Consider the following 18,737-nt stretch of genomic DNA (forward strand, 5'->3'; position numbering starts at 1 on the left):
AGCGAGGTAAGTGTTGTGTCTAACCCTGACTTGAGGGAATTAGGAACCTCAGATTATTTGTTATGTGAAATTCATGTGAGCGGCGTATATGTGAGGTGACGAGTACTTATGCACCGTCAATTTACCTATTTTTCCTGTTTTCTCCTGTTTTCCTACATTGTCTCTTTCTTATGCCTAATTGCTACGTGTTTATATTAGTGTTGTTAAATTGATCGTTCTTATCATGTTTATGGATTTTCTGGTGATAATTGAGTATTTATTTCAAAGTTGAGTTTGATATTGTGGAACCAAATATTGAAGTAAGGTTTGTACTTGTTATTCTATCTCCCTGTTGTTATTTATTCATTACATTTTGGTAAGGGGTGATGTTGTGCCATATTGTGAGTGTTAATGCACGAAGGGTGGTGTCGTGTCATATTGTGAGTGTTAATGCACGAAGGGTGGTGTCGTGTCATATTGTGAGTGTAAATGCACGAATGGTGATGCCGTGCCAAATTGTGAGTGTTAATGCACGAAGGGTGATGTCGTGCCATGATATGAGAGTTAATGCACGAAGGGTGATGTCGTACCGTTTTTATTGATTTTAAGGTGAGATTGAGAGTAAAAGCACGAAGGGTGATGCCGTACATTTTTCCTTTACTGTATTCGTTGTTTCTGTTGATTCATAGTATATTGGTTGTACCAGTTATTATTCTGCTGTAATTCTTTATCTCGTATTTCCCTCAGCATGTTTTTCCCTTCCGATAATTGTTGTCTAGCTCTTTATTACTGTTATCCGTATATACACTGTTAAATTGTACAAGTTGATTTGTAGATGCCTTGCCTTAACCTTGTCACTACTTCGTCAAGGTTTGGCTCGACACTTACCAGTACATGGGGTCGGTTGTACTGATACTGCACTCTGCACTTTCTGTGCAAATTTTGGCACCGGCTCGGGTTGATCGAGATTTTGCTACTGGACCGCTATCCGGAGACTCAAGGTAGATCTATCGGCGTTCACAGACCTTGAAGTCCCCGTCTCTCTTTTCTGTTCTATTGTTTCTTTCATTCAAACAGTTGTATTTCTTTCAGACTATTACTTGTAGTAAATTCTAGAATGCTCTTGAATTGTGACTCCAGATCCGGGTGGTAGTAATTAATATAGTTTTTATATTATTCCGTACTTATCATATTTCATCTTAGTTAATTATTGTTATTTACTGAATGGAAATAGAGAATTGGTTTAATGATTCTCTAACGTTGTCTTGCCTAGCAAGTGAAATGTTAGGCACCATCACGATCCCGTCGGTGGGAATTTCGGGCCGTGACAGCATGGCAGGCATATTTTTCTTCAAAATCAATCTATATACTACGGAATATCAATTTAACTTAGTCTGTTATATATACGATGACACTAACATACGTAAGAAATAATAAACTTGACAACAAACATGTATGGTAGAAGGCCATTTGGTATTAAAGTATTTAAGTATTCTTTTTCGTAATAATTATTGATATCATCTTCTGCTAAGTTAAAAACTGAAAAATATTTTTTTTTTACCATGAAATTTGCTATCAACCTTTTATTTAGTTGATCAACATATTCATTTGTGCTAGCTAAAATAACTTTTTAATTTCTATCATGCAATTTGCAAATTATGTTTTAATCTAATGATGAAAATATTACCCTTATTAAATGCACTACTATTTCAACTAGGGCTGATAACCAAGTATTTTGGAAGAATCAAATCATCTTTTATTGGATGTTTATTTTTGTTTCTGATACGAAGAAAGAAGTCACAGAATACTGGATGTTGTTCGTACTTTACATTTCTTATCAGTTGAATTTTTTTTCATTTGAGGCCATAAGTATAATTTTGGCAAGTTAACTTTTACAGTTTCTGCTTTCGTCGATTTTGAAACTACTGATAGTATTTGACATAAATCACCTCCCAAACCATTAATTTTCCACCAAACGTTTCATGACATTCAATATATCTCTAGAACTCCGAGCAGTTATTTCGATCGTTTGACACTTAGCCATAAACACTTCATCCCATCTTATCAATTTTGCTTTTATTATTAACAGTATTGCGCTGCTTTGATATATTTGTGATGGTCATTTCAGCTGTTTGAAGAGGTATATCAAATCTAAAGTGAGTGGCCTCATAATAAAATTATTGTTGGTACACCACTTGTTAAGTTGTTATTATTGCTAACAGTATCATGCATGTGGTCTGACATTTGCAAGTAATGCATGACATAAAATTATTATTTCGATTTCGTTGGAAGCATCTACAAAAGAAAATCCCGTTATACCAGAGTCAGCTCTTTATAATATAGTCTTGAAAGCTTGTTCTTGCTTATTTTTTTTTAGCTTTGATTGTGCTTCCTCACACACTTGTATGGCGTTTTGAATCTTAATACTATACTAACCTTTTGTACCTTGTGTTCTAATTTTTTTTTAACTCTAATGCTCTTTTTATGAAATAAATTTATGTACCCTAAGGGGTTGTTTAGTACAATGGTGGAATATCCCATGAGGTGGGATATCCCATGGGATTAGTTATCCCACATTCTATATGGGATAACTAATCCCACCATTTTAGTGTAAAAATTATCCAGTATTAGCTTATACCCCAAATTAAATATGGGATAAAGTTAATTTCAAACTTTATGTCGTGATTATTATCCTTATCCCTTGTACCAAACGACCCCTAAGATTTATTTTTTTTTAACTTGAAAAATAATTTTACTCATATGATGATAAAAAATAATTGAATTGGATTCTCTTACTAAATAATTAATTAAAAAATTTAATTATTTTATCTTAAATAAAAAATAATTTATTTTATGTTGATTTATATTTTAATATTAGTTTATCTCTTATTTTGAATATTTAATCTTAATTATAATTTTATTCACGATTAATTTTATTTTCAAGAGTAAAAAGATCGATCTGACATTTTACTTTTAGATCTTTATGTTTGCAGAATCATTAGTGGTATTGACCTTACCAACCATATTTCTTTCTCTTTCGCACATATTTATATTCTTAAATATTTTCTTAGTTGTTTAATAATTGGGTATATTTTTTAATATTACACGATAAAATTGATAATTTTTTTTTATTTGAGTAGGAAAATAATTCAAATATAATATAAAAATATATTATCGTTGGGATATTTTGTTTTCTTAATTTCAATGCTTTATGCATTCCTTTTAACATTATTTTTATTTTTATTGATATTGGACATTATAGAGTGGTAATGTATTGCCAATACGGAGGATCTTTATGGAATTGATTTTATTAATTCTTACCAATTTGACCGTATTGGTAATGTATTGCCAATACGGAGGATCTTTATTACCCTCGTATGCCGATCAATCAATGAAGCGGTAGAAGAACCCATTTGACAGTAATCTAGAAGGAACTTCAGAAAAAGACTGGAAAGTAAGGAATGAAGTGCTCGACCGAACAAGCAACGACTGGCGAGATAGGGGTGCGCTAGCGCTCAAGCCTATTCTAATAAGGGCGTTAGCGCATCCGTTTTCTTGCTGGGGCGTAGCGGTTTGAAATTTGGAAAATATGGAGTCACAGAACGAAACTTCCTACATATTTTTAATGAGAATTTAATAGACAAAATTTTATTACTATTAAAATCTTAAATATTAAAAAATAACATAGAAGGTATTGTAGCCCAAAAAATAGTTTATTACAATTATGTCATTTCTCTGTGAGTTCTTCTGTTTAATATTTTAAGGTTATTTTGGTCTATCAATATTATATTCGTATTTTTATAATAATATAGGCTCTCCTTTTTATAAATGGATTTTGACAATATAATACATTCTCAAATTAAATTAGTAATAAGATATTATAATACGTTTTCAAATTAAACTAGTAATAGAAATTTTTAAGGAGTATATCCTAAAAGTAATAGGATTACATGACTAAAAATATATCTTTATCCCGAAAGTAATAATACTAAAAGGAAACTTAACGTGTTCCTAAAGGTATCAGGTTTACGTGCTAACATGTAGTATTATATGTCTATGCCTGAAAGTATTTAAAGTAAATTAGTAGACAAAATAACCTTAATTACATCAAGTTTTCCATTAAATCAATAGGTTATAATGGTAAAAAAATATATATTGAGATAAATATGGAGTTTTAATTAAATACGTACTCTAAATATGGTCTTATATCATTGTTGAAACCAAATTGCAAACATCATCCAAAAAAATAAATGAATCCGATTAATTGCAGCATTTCATTCAAAAAAGGAGACGAAAGTATTCTATACGATGTTGAATCATAATAATGTCATAACTAATGTGAAATATATAAACAACGAACAAAAGTAAACAAATAAATTAGATACATGCAAACGAATTCCTAACGTGTAGTATATTTCCTAAAACTAATAAGATTACAAGGCTAATGTCTAGAATTTCGATTATATTCTTTTATTGTGAGTTATTATACTTAATATTAAAAAGTTATTTTTGTAAACAGACATTATATTCATGTTTTTATAATAATATAGATAAAGTATCATTATGTTAAACAGACTAAAACGATGTCAAAAAAGATTGCGATAATAGGAATAATCAACAATGTCTAATTTTAAGTATATACGACGTATTAGTTGAAAAATTAGTATGATAAAATTTTATTAATAAATGAGTGACGTGAACCATTGAGACCTAACTATTCCTTCTAGTAGCATACAGTAGCTGGGACGGTAAATGAATTGGTTAAGCGAATTTCTGGAGTTTGGTTTTGGACCAACTAGGAAGGTTTAACATAAATATACCAATTAATTAGGATTTGTAAACGCGGAGATGATTTGATTTTTTCATTTTGCTTAAATGAATAGTTCGTTAAGTCGCTATTTATTAGTTCCAACAAAAGAATAAATGATGATCAATTTGGCATTTGTTTTGGCCCCTATAATTGAACTAGGAACTAGTAATTTTGTTTTTTTTTAACTATATGTGTGCGCATCAACACACACTTGGTATCCTGAAAATAGAATTTTAAGAAATCAAAAATACAAAATGTATTCTCCACGAATTTTGAGATTTTAATACTAATTACACTAGCTTATAGTGTGGCAATATTTACTAGTCTTCTAGTATTTGTCGGGCGGATGTGGACTTGGTGGCTTGTGCTTCACTCTCATTAAACTCATGATACAACAAATATCAAATTTTGAATATGATTTTTAAAAAGAAAAATAAAACAGACATGTTATATAAAAAAATATTGCAAACATATAAAACAACTCAATTGACCATCAATTTAAACTACGTTAGTTATTGAAACGTTTTTCTAATAAATTATGAACACGTCAAGAATTAATTATAATCAAACAACTTAGAAAAAATGCTTAGAATGAGTAGGATTTTAATGCTACACCATTTAATTGGAGTTCAATCCCACCAAATGCTAAAGAGTCTATTTTTCGCCTATTTAAAGTCAATTTGATTAGCTTCGACAACTAAATTAATAAATTTTATTTTTCACAAGTTAAAATGTAGATAGTTGGTAATTATCAACATTCAAAGCTATGGTTTAACAGGGAATGAAATTAGAACGTAAACTATATAAGACTGGGGTTCGAATCTAAGCAAATACAAACAAAAAAAGGATCATTTTTTCCTATCTATATAAGTTTTTAATAGGATTATTTGATATCTGAATTAGTAAGAGATGTAGGTAGCTGAAAATCACCATTATATATAAAATAAAAGAAACACCAAAATAATAAATAAATATATTTTAAAATGCTGAACAGTGTTTTTCATAAGCAAATTACTTTTTGGCTTTAATTATCAATTTTTCACCAAAAGAGAAAATTAACTTATCTGACTAATAGCAAAATTATTTTCATTTATAATTATCTTTAACTCATAACTTCGTATCACTACTGCAATCAAAATTACATTATAATCAAATTTTAATAATTATTATCAACTCACAAATATATTTTGAAAAACATTCCACTCACGGACAAAATTTTAGAAATTTTAGATGTTTCTAGCCATGCCAAAATATTTAAAATATAGAGGATGGTTAACGTTTTGAAATAGAAGTGAAGAAACAAAAACAAAGTTGTTGCTATAGTGGTGCCTCGAGTAAAGTATGGTGATACTGCTCAGAAGTTGGTAGAATAAAAGTGGGAAGTTTGTCTCTGTCTCCGGTGAAAGTGAAATATACAGAGAAATACAGATGTTCAAATCATCATTCTTACTGCGTCCTTTTGTCCGCAGCTACTGCAGAAGCCTTTGTACTCTGTCCAATAGCGATGTCATTGTCGACCCAGTAAGCGCACACACTTTTTCAATTACTGTATTTGACACTTCCACTTTAACCAATGATCCACAAATAATATTTCTTGATTTCAGGTATTAGTTGAAGGGAAAGGTTCTAATAGGACTGTTATTCTCAATAGGCCCTCTGTGCTTAATGCTCTCAATTATTCCACTGTCAGTTTATCACCTTCAAATTATGCATCTATATTTTGTTGTTTTTCTCGTCTCATTGAATGACTCTTTTTGTTGTTGTTGTTGTTGTTGTTGTTGTTGTTATATACAGGGGTCTAGGTTATTGCAGCTGTACAGAAGTTGGGGAGATGATCCTGCTGTTGGATTCCTAATATTGAAGGTAATTAGTTGAAAATGTTCTCGGCTTGTACAATCATTTTTCCATTGAGTGATCAGTTTCCTTTTTTATTTTTCAACTTTTGAAAGGGGAAGGGCCGTGCATTTTGTGCTGGAGGTGATGTTATCAATACTTATAATATGATACAGAAAGGTACAACTGCTATTCCTCTTGCTATTTAGCAACTATGCTAAATTATCAATATTGTTTTCTTCACCCACATTTCCCGGTGAGGCATGACAGTTGATATGAAAAACTTAATCCACTTCTTTCTCCGTTGCCAGAATATATCTTCATCATAATAAAGTCCATGAACTCCTACTTCACATGATCATAGACCTTCTCGACGTCCCCGGCTCTCGATCTTTACTTCCCTTTTGGAGTCGGCTAAATGGTTTTCCACCAAAGCCGGTGTTTGGACATAAAAAATGTGATTGTTGAGGAGAAATAGTATTTGGAGTTAAATTAATGTGTTTGGACATGCATTTCACTTGAAAATTTGTTGTAGCTTTGTGAGGGAAATGAATTTTACTTAACTTGAAACTCATGTTCAATATTTTTTTTTTTTAAAATAAAAATCAGTCCAACGTATATGTTTGAAGATAAATTTCGAAAAAAAGGAACATTTTTTATGGACAAGCGAGTCCTATCTTCCTTCCACGGACGCAATCTGAGATGCAGACACTGTCTTGTCCAAAACCTTCTTTAGTCTATAGAAAGCACCTTAGAAATTATCTTAGAGATGCTTCCCACTAAACTTATTGGCTTGTAGTCTTTAATAATCGTTGCTCCCTCCTTTTTCAGTTGCATTGAAGCTTCTCTCAAATTCTCCGTTCTACTGATAAGCAACAATGGTCTCCATAACCTCTCCTTTAACCATACTCCGGCATCTCTCCACCGCCTCCCTCACCTCGTCTTCCCCAATCACCCTCTCGAACCTCTCCTCTTATCTTCACCTATTTGATTGAACACTAGCCTTCCCAATTTTGGTCTCCAACACACCTCCTCTTTATATAACGTTCAAAATCATATATATTGATTTTTGCGCTCATTGGTACACAAATGCTGCAGGGAACCTTCTTCTGTTGTTATTACTTTGGGAGCTCTTTTCTCCCTTATAGATCTTGTTTTTTTTTTCTCACTATATTATGCAGGTAACATTGACGAGTGTAAAGAACTTTATCAGAAAATATACAGTCTAGCATATGTTATTGGCACATACTCGAAACCACAGGTGAGTGTCTATTTTTTTTATTTTTTCGTTTTCTCCAGATAATAGATGACAGAAATTTTTGTAATCATTAGATATTCCTCTTGTTGTACTCTGGGTCCAAAGTTCCAGGTGGGATACTGGTAACGAATCCCAGTAACCAGTGTATCACACATCTCCAGCAACCATTATGATCTAGTTGAGCAACTGTATCCACGTCTTCTTGGAACTTAAAACATGTTGCTGACAATTAAAGAAGAAGTTTTAGTATGTCTATCCACCGCTTCTTATACTAATTTCTCCTCCTTTGTTGCCTTTTCTCAATAATGAGAGAAGCTTAGAAAATCAGAGATTCTATGAAGGGTGCAGGTAAAATGTCTTCTGCGCCAAAGGTCCAAGTATTGAATTAAGTTAATGCTTCTTAACGGCAGCAGGCTCTGCAAGAGTACAAGTGTATAGTTATTTACCTTTGGAATTTTACTTCTAATAATGTTCGAGAATCTGTCAAGGTCTGCTAGCCTTTTAATTAATTGCTGAACCTAGGTTTTAACCACTTAAATTAGCTTTTACTACTGGTTACTGCATTGAAAAATATGGACTTGCTGGCACTATAAAACCACAGTTTTTAAGAAATATCCTATGACCACAATTTATTGGTTCCTCTCATTGGCTATGGAGTGGAATAGTGAAAAATTAGCAGTTTAGTACTCATTACTCTTTCACGCATTAGTGAGTGGAAAGCAGTCTTTTTCTAGGATCTAAATATTTGGCTCACTCCTACTGCTCTTCACTCTAATTATCCTCGCCATTATACTCTACTTGTGTTCTCTTGGAATCTAATCTCCTAGGACCATGCAGAGATTCATAATTTTACCTGTTTAAACATAAAATACGCGCGGATTAATATTACTATGTTTGATATCACGGAGGGGAAAAGGCGGATAAATGACTCACAGTAGGTAAAAGAAAATACTTTTTCTTTTCCAATTTTCGTTGTGGACTATATATAAAAGCTAACACGGAAATATTTCCAACCCCTCCAATTTCAATCCTCTTTCACTTACTTATCAAACAAGAGAAACGACCTATATATAATTCTCCTACCTTGATAATCCTCCTCACACCTTTAATTTGCATTTTTCAATCCAACCAAACACTCTTTAATTAATCTTGGAGTCTCTAACTGCCTATGGCTCGATGTTTAGTAAATTCTTGTCTGTTATATTATTCTGTGCTCATTTGCATCACCACTCTTTCAGATTCTTCCTTTACTTAACCTAGTGTGCTCAATGTCTCCCCGTTCTTAGAATCAAGGAATTGTGGTTTTTAGTGGTAAGATAAAGAATTATGCACTGTTGCTCGGTAGCGCACACACAAATGTTCCAAGTCTCAATCAAGTGATAAAGAATAAGAATATCGTCTCACAGAGAAATGTTAATAATTAATTCTTCAATTATCAAGTATCAAATTTAGAACAACTTCAGTTTGTTCAGACAGTCAATTGTTGGATTAATTTACCAACACCACTGGAGAATTTAGCTGACAATTAAATAAAAACGATGATATGTTATGGAATTCACTGACAATTTACTAAAACTACATGAGAATTTAAGTTTAAAGCCTGGAGTTATGACCTTCCCTAACAATTCATTTACTACTCGCATTCTCTTTAACTTGCTTCAATTAATTTGAGTCATTAACTAAAGGCATAACTGTGTTTATTAATAAATCTCGGATTGCTTATAAGTTTGTCTTCTTTAATTTATTATCTATATCTCTATGAGAATAATACTATTTAAGATGCTTAGTTTTACACCCTAATGATGGTTGCAGTTAAGAATTAGTAAGTTGTTAATGTGGCAAGAGTCAATTCCTACAATTGTGTAATTAGGAAGAGAATTACTTTCTTTTCTTATTTAGGATTACATGTAAACACTATTTTAACCCCAACATGCTTGAGGAGATAATCAAACAATTCAATTACCAAATCACCTCTTCTCGTTTTCTTTACATGGTAGAGCATTATGAAGATTAGCTGCATCTGATGATTCTCAACCGAAGCAGGGGATGTCCTGATCCTGGAAGTAGGCAATGAGTCACATGACGGACTTTGTGTACCTGTATAATGGGTAGAAACTATGTTGCGTGGACTCTCCAAAATGATGCCGCACCTGTGTCGGATCCTCCAAAAACACACTAATTTTGGAGGATCCGACATATTTTCGAAGAGCCCGAGCAACATAGGGTATAAATATCAGCTTATTAGCTGTGGAGGTCTAGTCGAGGTAATCTGGAGTAGTCTAGAAGTCGTTTGGAGTAGACTTAAGGAGGAGAAGTTGGAGTCAGACGAGTTGGAATGGGAAGAAACATGGGGATGGTCTTTTGATTGAATAATTTGGTGAGAAGTAGAGGATGTCTAAAAATGATTACATCTGCTGAGACAAAGTACTTATGTGTAGCAGTATCATAGCATTTGTAACCTTTTTAGTGATGGGAGTACCCAAGAAAGTACATTTGATAGACTTTGACTGGAGCTTGTCATTTCCCGGAGTGAGATCTTGGATGAAGCTTGTACACCCGTACACCAATGGAGAAGAGGAGTCAGAGATTGATCCGAATAAAGGACAGAAGAACCTTTGTGCTGTAAAAAAGAGGAAGACATGTGATTGATTAGAGAACAAGCAGTTCGTAACAGTGTCACTCCATATAGGAACCGGATCATGAGAATGAATCAGTATGTGCAAGTTGTCTCGATCAATTAGCTTTCATTGTAATACTTGTCAACATAGTATGGCTTATTTTACTAGTTTATAAGGTTCTGAGTTCTCCACTACTAGCGATTGGGGCATAAGCTTTCGAGTGAGCAGGGACAAACCCGAATAGCTTGTTTGGGCCAGTGTTGGACTAAGGACGTTATTCACATCCATTATTTTTCTGTCAGCACTCTGTGATCTGCTAGTCTCTAGTGTGATGCATGAAGTCCCGCACTCATTTATGAAGATTTTCATCTAGATCAGCTTTAATCTAGGATTTCTTCCCTTTTTGATTGACAATAACTTTCCATTACCTTTTCTGTTTCTTCTTTTGGGTGACTGTATTACACCTCTTTTGGCAGTGGAGTAGCTTCTTGCAATTAAAGGACTCAACTGATTCTCACGCAGGTAGCTCTTCTAAATGGAATCACAATGGGTGGTGGAGCTGCAATTTCAATCCCAGGAACATTCCGTGTTGCGACTGAAAAAACTGTAGTATATCTGCCCTTATTCTGCAATTTTGTTCTTTTTAAGTATCTTTCATTTGCTTTGATGTATCCCTGTCAAATGGGTGCAATAAGGGTGGGAATACTTAGTGTGGATATACACTATAAATTAGCAAAATGTTTGGTGTTTCCCATATTGAATACTTATGCACATCCATACTTAATACGTACCCATAAACGAATAACATAACTTCTGCTGTTCTTTGTTAGTTCTACCATTAAATTGACCAAATTTAAATACATTAACTTTAAGTGGTTTTTGACTCTCTGGTATTCTACCTACTGGGGATCAGAGGCGGATCCGGGATTTAAAGTTTATGGGTTCCTATAGCGACCTTAAATAAATATACAATAAGTAAATGAGTTCACAATTAAATATTTATGGATATTTAGTAGATTTTGTAGTATATATACAGGGTATATCCAAAAGCTACTGGGTTCCCGGGAACCCACACGTAATAGGCTGGATCCGCCCCTGCTGGGGATGCCTATGTGACTAGTTGTATGGGCATGCATATTTTGAGTCCAGATTGCAATTTTCATATTGTTGAACAGTCTTAATCCTTTTTTTGTTTTTCCTAAGTATTTGAACAAAATCTTCCTTCTGAGTTGAGGTCAAGAGATTTGGAGTCCCTAACAAGGATGATCTCGAGAAAGGAAACAGAAATTTCTAGCTTACCTTTTCTTCTTGGGATCAAAAGAAGACACTTTCGCTTGCAATCAGCTTCGTTGCTTAACTTTGCCTCTTGCTCATCCATGTAATTCGTCTGTCATATCACGAATTGAGTACCATATGTTTTGCGCTGCTTTATGCCGAACTATATTCTTTTCTGATCTTATGGCGTAGCACCTGTTGGTTTTAACGATGTTCATTTTCTATGCCTCCTTTTTAGAACAACTTCACTCTCTTTCATATGATTCATTTTCTATTATGCACTCCTATTCTTTCACCATTTTTCATGCACGCGATAAGGTTGTTATCATGATATCCATGATTGATGTTTTGGACTTCTTTATTTGAACCAAAGATTGATCTAACTTGTGATTTTCTATATTGATAATCTTTTCTGAGAATTTGCTTAAACATGATATTTGCTTGGTAAGACAAACTAGGTGTACTAAAGTTGGATCGTGGAATAGGTGATAGTGAAAGTGAATGTATTCACTTTATCCTTGCAAAAAACACTTAAAGAGGTTCCTTACATAGGTTCCTTTATGGACTTCTGATTAATTAAAATGGTGCTATGATAATTGCAGGTTTTTGCCAATCCTGAAACATTGATTGGTTTCCATCCAGATGCTGGTGCATCCTTTTACCTCGCACACCTACCTGGTTATTTAGGTAAAGCTGCCAATTATTTGGCAAGCAGTCATTCTGTTGATGTTTTGTGGATTCATATGGTGATAAATTGATTAGCAGCTAGTTATCAGGAATCAACTCAGTTCCCACACTGAAAAGCTAATACTGAAAGCTATCTCCTTTGGATGTTTTCTAGTGCTCCAAGTGGAAAATTACACCACACTGTGTCAAATCCTACTTGGGGTTTCTCTTTTCTATAAGAGGGTGCTGCCCTTACCCTCAATCAGGGATGGTTTTATTGTTGTCGTCAGTTGTTCTCATGAAGCCTTTCTGGGAAGTACAAGCATGCAACAAAGCTGTCAGACTTGTCTTCCATATGCCTAGATCACATGTTCTGGACTTGTTCATTAGGTCTCTTATTCCATCTCCTTAAAGAAAAAGAATTGATCACACGAAAAAAATTTGTTCCCAGAGTACTTCTGTTCTCATCTCAGTCACATTTTTGGACATGAAATGTTGAATGCTGGAGTGAAATAAAAATTGTGCTGCTGATGTTGGAAGGAGTGAAGACATCAATGATTTGTTAACCTTTATGGATGGACAAGGTAGAAAGGGAAGTTGTGGAAATTTTAAGGGAATGGCATTCTGGCGATGCTATTCTCATTGGAACAAAGAAGAGGAGAAAGGAAGGGAGCGGAGTGCTGGTCATCTGGACAGGAGATGGAAAAGGAAGGGAGGAGAGCTTGGATGTGATTGGGTTTCTTTAAGTGGTCTATCTAATGAAAAGAATATGTGCTCAACTCTTCAGCTTTTAAGATATAGATATCTTTTCTTATCTTACATAACTGCTCCACCTTTTTTCTGAAAGGTCCATGAATTTTGATTTCCTTCCAAATTCTTCTCTTGTCTGTCATCCCCCAGTGTTTTGACACAGGAAATTCTTTATGTTGGTAGCTTTTTTAAAGAAAAAGTAGGAAATATTAAAACAATGAACTGCAGCTAGTAATTCCTCTTTGGATTTATTAATTTAACATTATTGAGAAGCATCCTCCATTATCATCATGAATATTATTCTTTCACTTTGCAATTCATACATTCAATGCCATTGTATTGCTGTGTGTACCATGGCTCACCCTGGTTCAAGAATTGTCGCAACAGGCAATATTAGTTGCTAGGGAGCTGATTATGTACTGCATTTGCAGGAGAGTACCTGGCCCTAACAGGAGACAAGCTCAGTGGAGCGGAAACGATGTCCTGTGGTCTTGCTACACACTACTGTCTCAGCGAAGTCAGTTCCTTCCTTTGAATCATATATTTCTCCGGTTGCTGTACAATTACTAAGATTACCTGATATATGTATCATCTGGCTATGTCGCCTTTCTCCTTTTCAATCCTCTCAGAGGCTTCCCTTAATCGAGGAACAACTCGGAAAGCTTATAACGGACGAACCTTCTATCATTGAAAGTTCCCTTGCAAAATTTGGAGATGTTGTCCATCCGGATCGAATGAGTGTACTTCAAAGGTACTGCTTATCGTGTGCACCAGGTCCAAATTAGAGATCCATACTATTTGAGCTTCCATTCACTGGGTTTCATAAAGCTTCTTTAGGTGTCTAGGCTTCTTTAGAAATTCTGCGCCGCCCTCTCTCTTGTTGTAGAAACCACTTGAACCAGTCTATGGACCCTAAAGTTTTCATGCTTCTGGTTCTCGTAATGCTTCGTGCGCTAACCCATTTTGAGTTGTTCTCTGCCTTGTAGCAATTATTTTAGCTCATTTTTATAATTAATTTCAACGAAGTGGCATTCACTTCGTATAGCTACGTCTTTTTAGAGATACATAAACATGCTTATTGGAGATTATGCCCTATGCAATCTTGATAAAAGAATTACTAATTACAAAATTAAAATGTGTGGCATTGTTAGTTACTTTCTTTAGAACTCTTCATTGCACCTTGAGCTCTCTTTGTTTTGTCATTCTTCTGTATATATTAATACCTTGCTTGCCTCAACTCCTGATGCTTTGAAATTATGCAATTTGAGGAGTATGAATTTTACAAGCTGATGATTATGGATTAAGCTTTCTCATGCTTTCATGAATCTTCTAATTGTGGTTTTTCTTTAGTTTTCAAAAGTTTTTGGTTATCTATCCTGTTTTCCTTCTGCGTCGTTTCTGCTTAAATACCAGCCTATACCTGATGTTTTTGTTAATTCATCTTGTCTGTCCTGTGTAGGATTGAAACACTTAATAAATGTTTCTGCCATGAGACAGTGGAGGAAATCATTGATTCTCTGGTAAGCATGTAATCTTTATCTTCTGTTTCTGTGAAAAAGATGTAATTCTATTTTGCTAAGCAAAAGCTCTTAAAAAGATAAGAGAGTTAATATCTTTATTTTTATGTTCAATCAAACAAAATTCTGAAGGATGAGAACTTATAGCAGAATTCCAAAAACAGAGTTTTTGTCAGTGTACATAATAGATATCTACATCTCATCTTTGTCTGAAAACAATAGTCAGAAAGCATATAGAAATAAGTCTTTCTAGGTTTGTGACTTAATAGCACAGCCAAGCTCGCAAATCTATTAAAAATAGTTTCTGCAGGACAAGAGTTTTCTTTCCTGGCAATACAAATAGGGTCTAAATTTCTTCTCTTGTTTTCTGAAAAAATATCTTTTTGGCACACCTCTGATCATTAATTCCTAAAGAATTTAGGAAAGTGAGGCAGGCAAAACAGCAGATGCCTTGTGCATTTCAACACTGAAGAGACTAAGAGAGGTGTCGCCATTGAGCTTGAAGGTTTCTTTAAGATCAGTAAGTTCCTTTTGAACATTTTATCCTGTAACATGCCCACCTGCATTCTTGGATGACACTCCATAAAGTGCTTTTTCTACCAGATACGTGAAGGCAGATTTCAAACTCTTGAGCAGTGCATAATTCGTGAGTATCGAATGACATTACAAGCATTCTTTGGACGAATTACTCGTGACTACTGTGAGGTACAGCATGTTTCTTGAATCTGGTTCAATTAGTAGAAGCTATGAGTCCTTACAACTGAAACTGCATCTGTGTCTTCTCACAGGGGGTTCGAGCACGGATGTTGGATAAAGATCTTTCCCCCAAGGTAAACCGTTTTTCTTTTTTGGCACTTCATTTAGTATGATGTATCTTCATGGAAACAATTTGTGTGTAGAAGCACTTTTTTGAAGTCATTGATTAAAGATAAAGGTTAGGGGCATGTGATGGTAGTATTAAATTGTGGGTGAGGCATAAGGATTCGTCATGAAGGCTTGCCAGCCTAAAAAGCAAACAAGAATGTTGGGTGAGGCATAAGCCTAATCTTCTATGATAGTCATAAATAGTAAAGGGTGAAAATAATATATTCATGTGGAGCAACTGTATGGAGTAAGATTGTAGGTTGTCATAGAAAACAATTTACACCTCTAAAGCATGCATTTTTGTAACTCATTCGGGCAGAAAAGCATTCTCAATAGTTTGTTACACTTTAAAGCCAATCCTTGAGGTCCTATACAATTGAACTATTCTTTTTCCAGTTCCAAAAAAAAAAACTACAATTGAAAAGGAGACCACGCTGACACAAACGCACGCACGCACAAATAAGCACATCTCAGGACAATATTGTTACATCATGCTAATCAGGGCATCAACTCTAGTGGGGTCGGTCTTACGAGCATTTAAGGGTGTGGCCTATCGGTCAATGAGGTCGGTGAAAATCTTGAAGACCAGTGCTCAAATTCGAACAAGGACAAAAAGCATTGGGTGACTTCTTCCCATCCATTAAAGTTTTGGTGGGTAGACTTACCTGGCACCTGATGTTACCATCTCAAAAAAAAAAAAAAAAAAAGGAGTTACCCAATGCAGTGGAAGTAGCAAGTGCTTGGTGGAATAGTCAAGGTGAACGCTAGTTGGTCCAAACATCACCGTTATATTTGTCTTGTGGATAATGCTGCCTAAGTCCATTTTCAATAGTAATATGGCATTTCTTACTGATCGTGCTCAACTTTAGTCCTAAAAATGATAAGCGGTCGCTGCAAATATTGTCCGGTTTAAGAGTCCGGAGTCGAATCCCGCAGAAAATTAAGGTCTAGTTATAATTGTTCACTATCATTAAGAAGACAAGTTTGAACAGATTCTGGAGTATCAATATTAAGATTTTTAAGTCTAACTAATTAACTAACAAATTAAAGTAGTAAATTATCAACTAAAGATACTAAGGGTTGGAGACAAGATTAAGGAGGCCTAGAGTTATGATTTCCCCAATTGTCGAAATTCTTCATTCTACGTCTCCTATAATTTTGTCTAAGTATTCTCCATTGATCGTGAATACTTCAGTTGCCTCTAATTCTCTCCCGAGCAACTACAACAATTTACTAGATATATTCTCCCGAACTATGCTAGCTGACACTATCTTACCGCTCACTATGACAACAGGCTTTGTTATTCCTAAACTCACCTTTAAACCTGTCGTATTGATTCCTCACATACTTTAGGAGTGACGTTGTTCAACAACCACCTAAATATGTACCTTTTCCAAGCAATACATAATAAATAGGCACAGTCAATTGAGAGCTCTTCAATTAACTAAAACAAGCACGTAGGTGAACAAGTAAAGAAATTCAAATGCTAAAGTATATTAAAACTTAACAAGAATTCACCCTCCAAAAGGTTTCATCCAAACTCTAGATAATCAATTAGCTACTCATAATAGTATATAGAAATACAATATTAAAATTCATAACCAACAATAAAAAATAGGAAGAAGAAAGGAAAAACTCGTGGTTGAATCTTCCTTCTTGCTCCTAGCGTATTCTTGCCTCCAAAGGTGTTTGACCCTAAAGTGGTGCCCCCCCCCCCCCCCCCAAAAAAATGACGTCTTAGAATGTATTTATATCAATTAGGGTTTGTATGGGGCGGAGCTAATCAATCCAATTTCGTATTGTAAAACTGGAATCCACATCAACTTTCGCGCGACGACGCGGACTCAGCTTTTGAAAAATTTTCATTTCGCGAAGCGATCCGTGCCTTCGGTTCGCTTCACTGTTTTGTGCACTCAATTTTCTCCTTTTTCGCATCTGTTTTCGTGCCAGTTTTTTCATCCTTTTATTTTTGCAACAGATTGACATCTTTTGATCACTTATCATCCAAACTTACTCCTTTATCCAAAAAAATACGTAATGAGCATATTTCACTTCAAAAAACATGTAATCTCCTGTAACTCATAAGACAAATGAGATCAAAACATACACTTTTAGTCATTTATCACTTACCTACTGGAGTTGTTTTTTTCAGCCAACCATAGTTCAGCTCTTAGAGCATGCTAGTTGCCAGTTTTTGAATTGCCTTACTGTTTGACATAACATGCAGTGGGATCCTCCAAGCTTGGAACATGTAACGAGTGACATGGTAGATGAGTATTTTTCTCCTCTAACAGCATTGGAACCGGATTTGGAGCTACCAACACAGCAACCGGAAGCTTTACCTGTGCTTATGTAACATTCTAATTACTTGTTTCATTGGATGAATGAAATTAAGAGAGCACTAATATGCATGCCTTCTAAATAACTTTGGTTGAATTCTGAAAAAGGACAACGATCTAAACTGCTAGTGAATTGTTCGAGGAAATGAGCAAGCAGCAGTACTTTCTCACAGCAACTAAACAAAAATGAATCAGTAATACACCGGCAAATGTTAGACAAAAAAACGCCAATGCATGGTTTTAGCTGGACGAAGGGCTGTTTAATATTTCTAAACAGAAATTAACTAGTATGACATACAAAAAGGTGATCAGGTAAATAACGATATAGCCGCACAAATACACTAGTGGGCTGTACTTTACAAAAATCAGACGATGAAACAAACAATGATAATGCCACTGATTAACCTCCCCATACCAAATGACTTTTAGAAAGTGACTTATTTTTTTAAGAACATAGTTTTTTAAAAGTATTTTCCAGTACATGGTTAGTAAGTAAAAGATATCTTAGGAAGAAAACATAAGTTTGATAATAATGTTTACAAATCAAATAGTGTTCTGATGAACTCTTTATTATTAATGACTGATAACGTATCGTTTAACTATTGAGTAAAGCAATGATGTATAGTCGTGGTGAAAAATGACGTCACCACAGATAAGAGAACTTATTTTTCACCTTTTCGAGGAAACGTGTTTTTCTTGAAGAGCTTTTCAGGCGAAGAAAAACCGAAAGTTACTTATTTCCAATTAAATTATTTTTCAAAAAGTATTTCCCATCATACCAAACACACACAGTTTGAGCTTTAAGGTGGTTGATTGATGTGAAGGCAC

General features: G+C 34.4%; 1 protein-coding gene across 3 annotated transcripts; it reads left to right on the plus strand.

Annotated features, from left to right (window-relative positions):
* Positions 1-6,060: 6,060 nt before the first annotated feature.
* On the plus strand, positions 6,061-18,096 carry LOC104115801 (3-hydroxyisobutyryl-CoA hydrolase-like protein 1, mitochondrial). Of its 3 annotated transcripts, none has more exons than XM_070181557.1 (14): positions 6,061-6,310; positions 6,394-6,474; positions 6,584-6,652; positions 6,739-6,802; positions 7,804-7,883; positions 11,021-11,104; positions 12,376-12,460; positions 13,621-13,706; positions 13,819-13,940; positions 14,649-14,709; positions 15,128-15,226; positions 15,310-15,411; positions 15,495-15,536; positions 15,967-17,780. In XM_070181557.1, the coding sequence occupies exons 1-14, from the start codon at positions 6,218-6,220 to the stop codon at positions 16,006-16,008; spliced, it is 1,110 nt and encodes a 369-aa protein (XP_070037658.1). In that variant the 5' UTR covers positions 6,061-6,217; the 3' UTR covers positions 16,009-17,780. The 3 variants fall into 3 exon arrangements, with proteins under 3 accessions (XP_070037658.1, XP_070037659.1, XP_009624808.1); XM_009626513.4 differs by lacking the exon at positions 15,967-17,780 and adding an exon at positions 17,798-18,055 and having other exon boundaries at positions 6,064-6,310; XM_070181558.1 differs by lacking the exons at positions 12,376-12,460; positions 13,621-13,706; positions 15,967-17,780 and adding an exon at positions 17,798-18,096.
* The last annotated feature ends 641 nt before the right edge of the window (positions 18,097-18,737 follow it).

Source organism: Nicotiana tomentosiformis, chromosome 7, assembly GCF_000390325.3.
Source record: "Nicotiana tomentosiformis chromosome 7, ASM39032v3, whole genome shotgun sequence".
Taxonomy (NCBI): domain Eukaryota; kingdom Viridiplantae; phylum Streptophyta; class Magnoliopsida; order Solanales; family Solanaceae; genus Nicotiana; species Nicotiana tomentosiformis.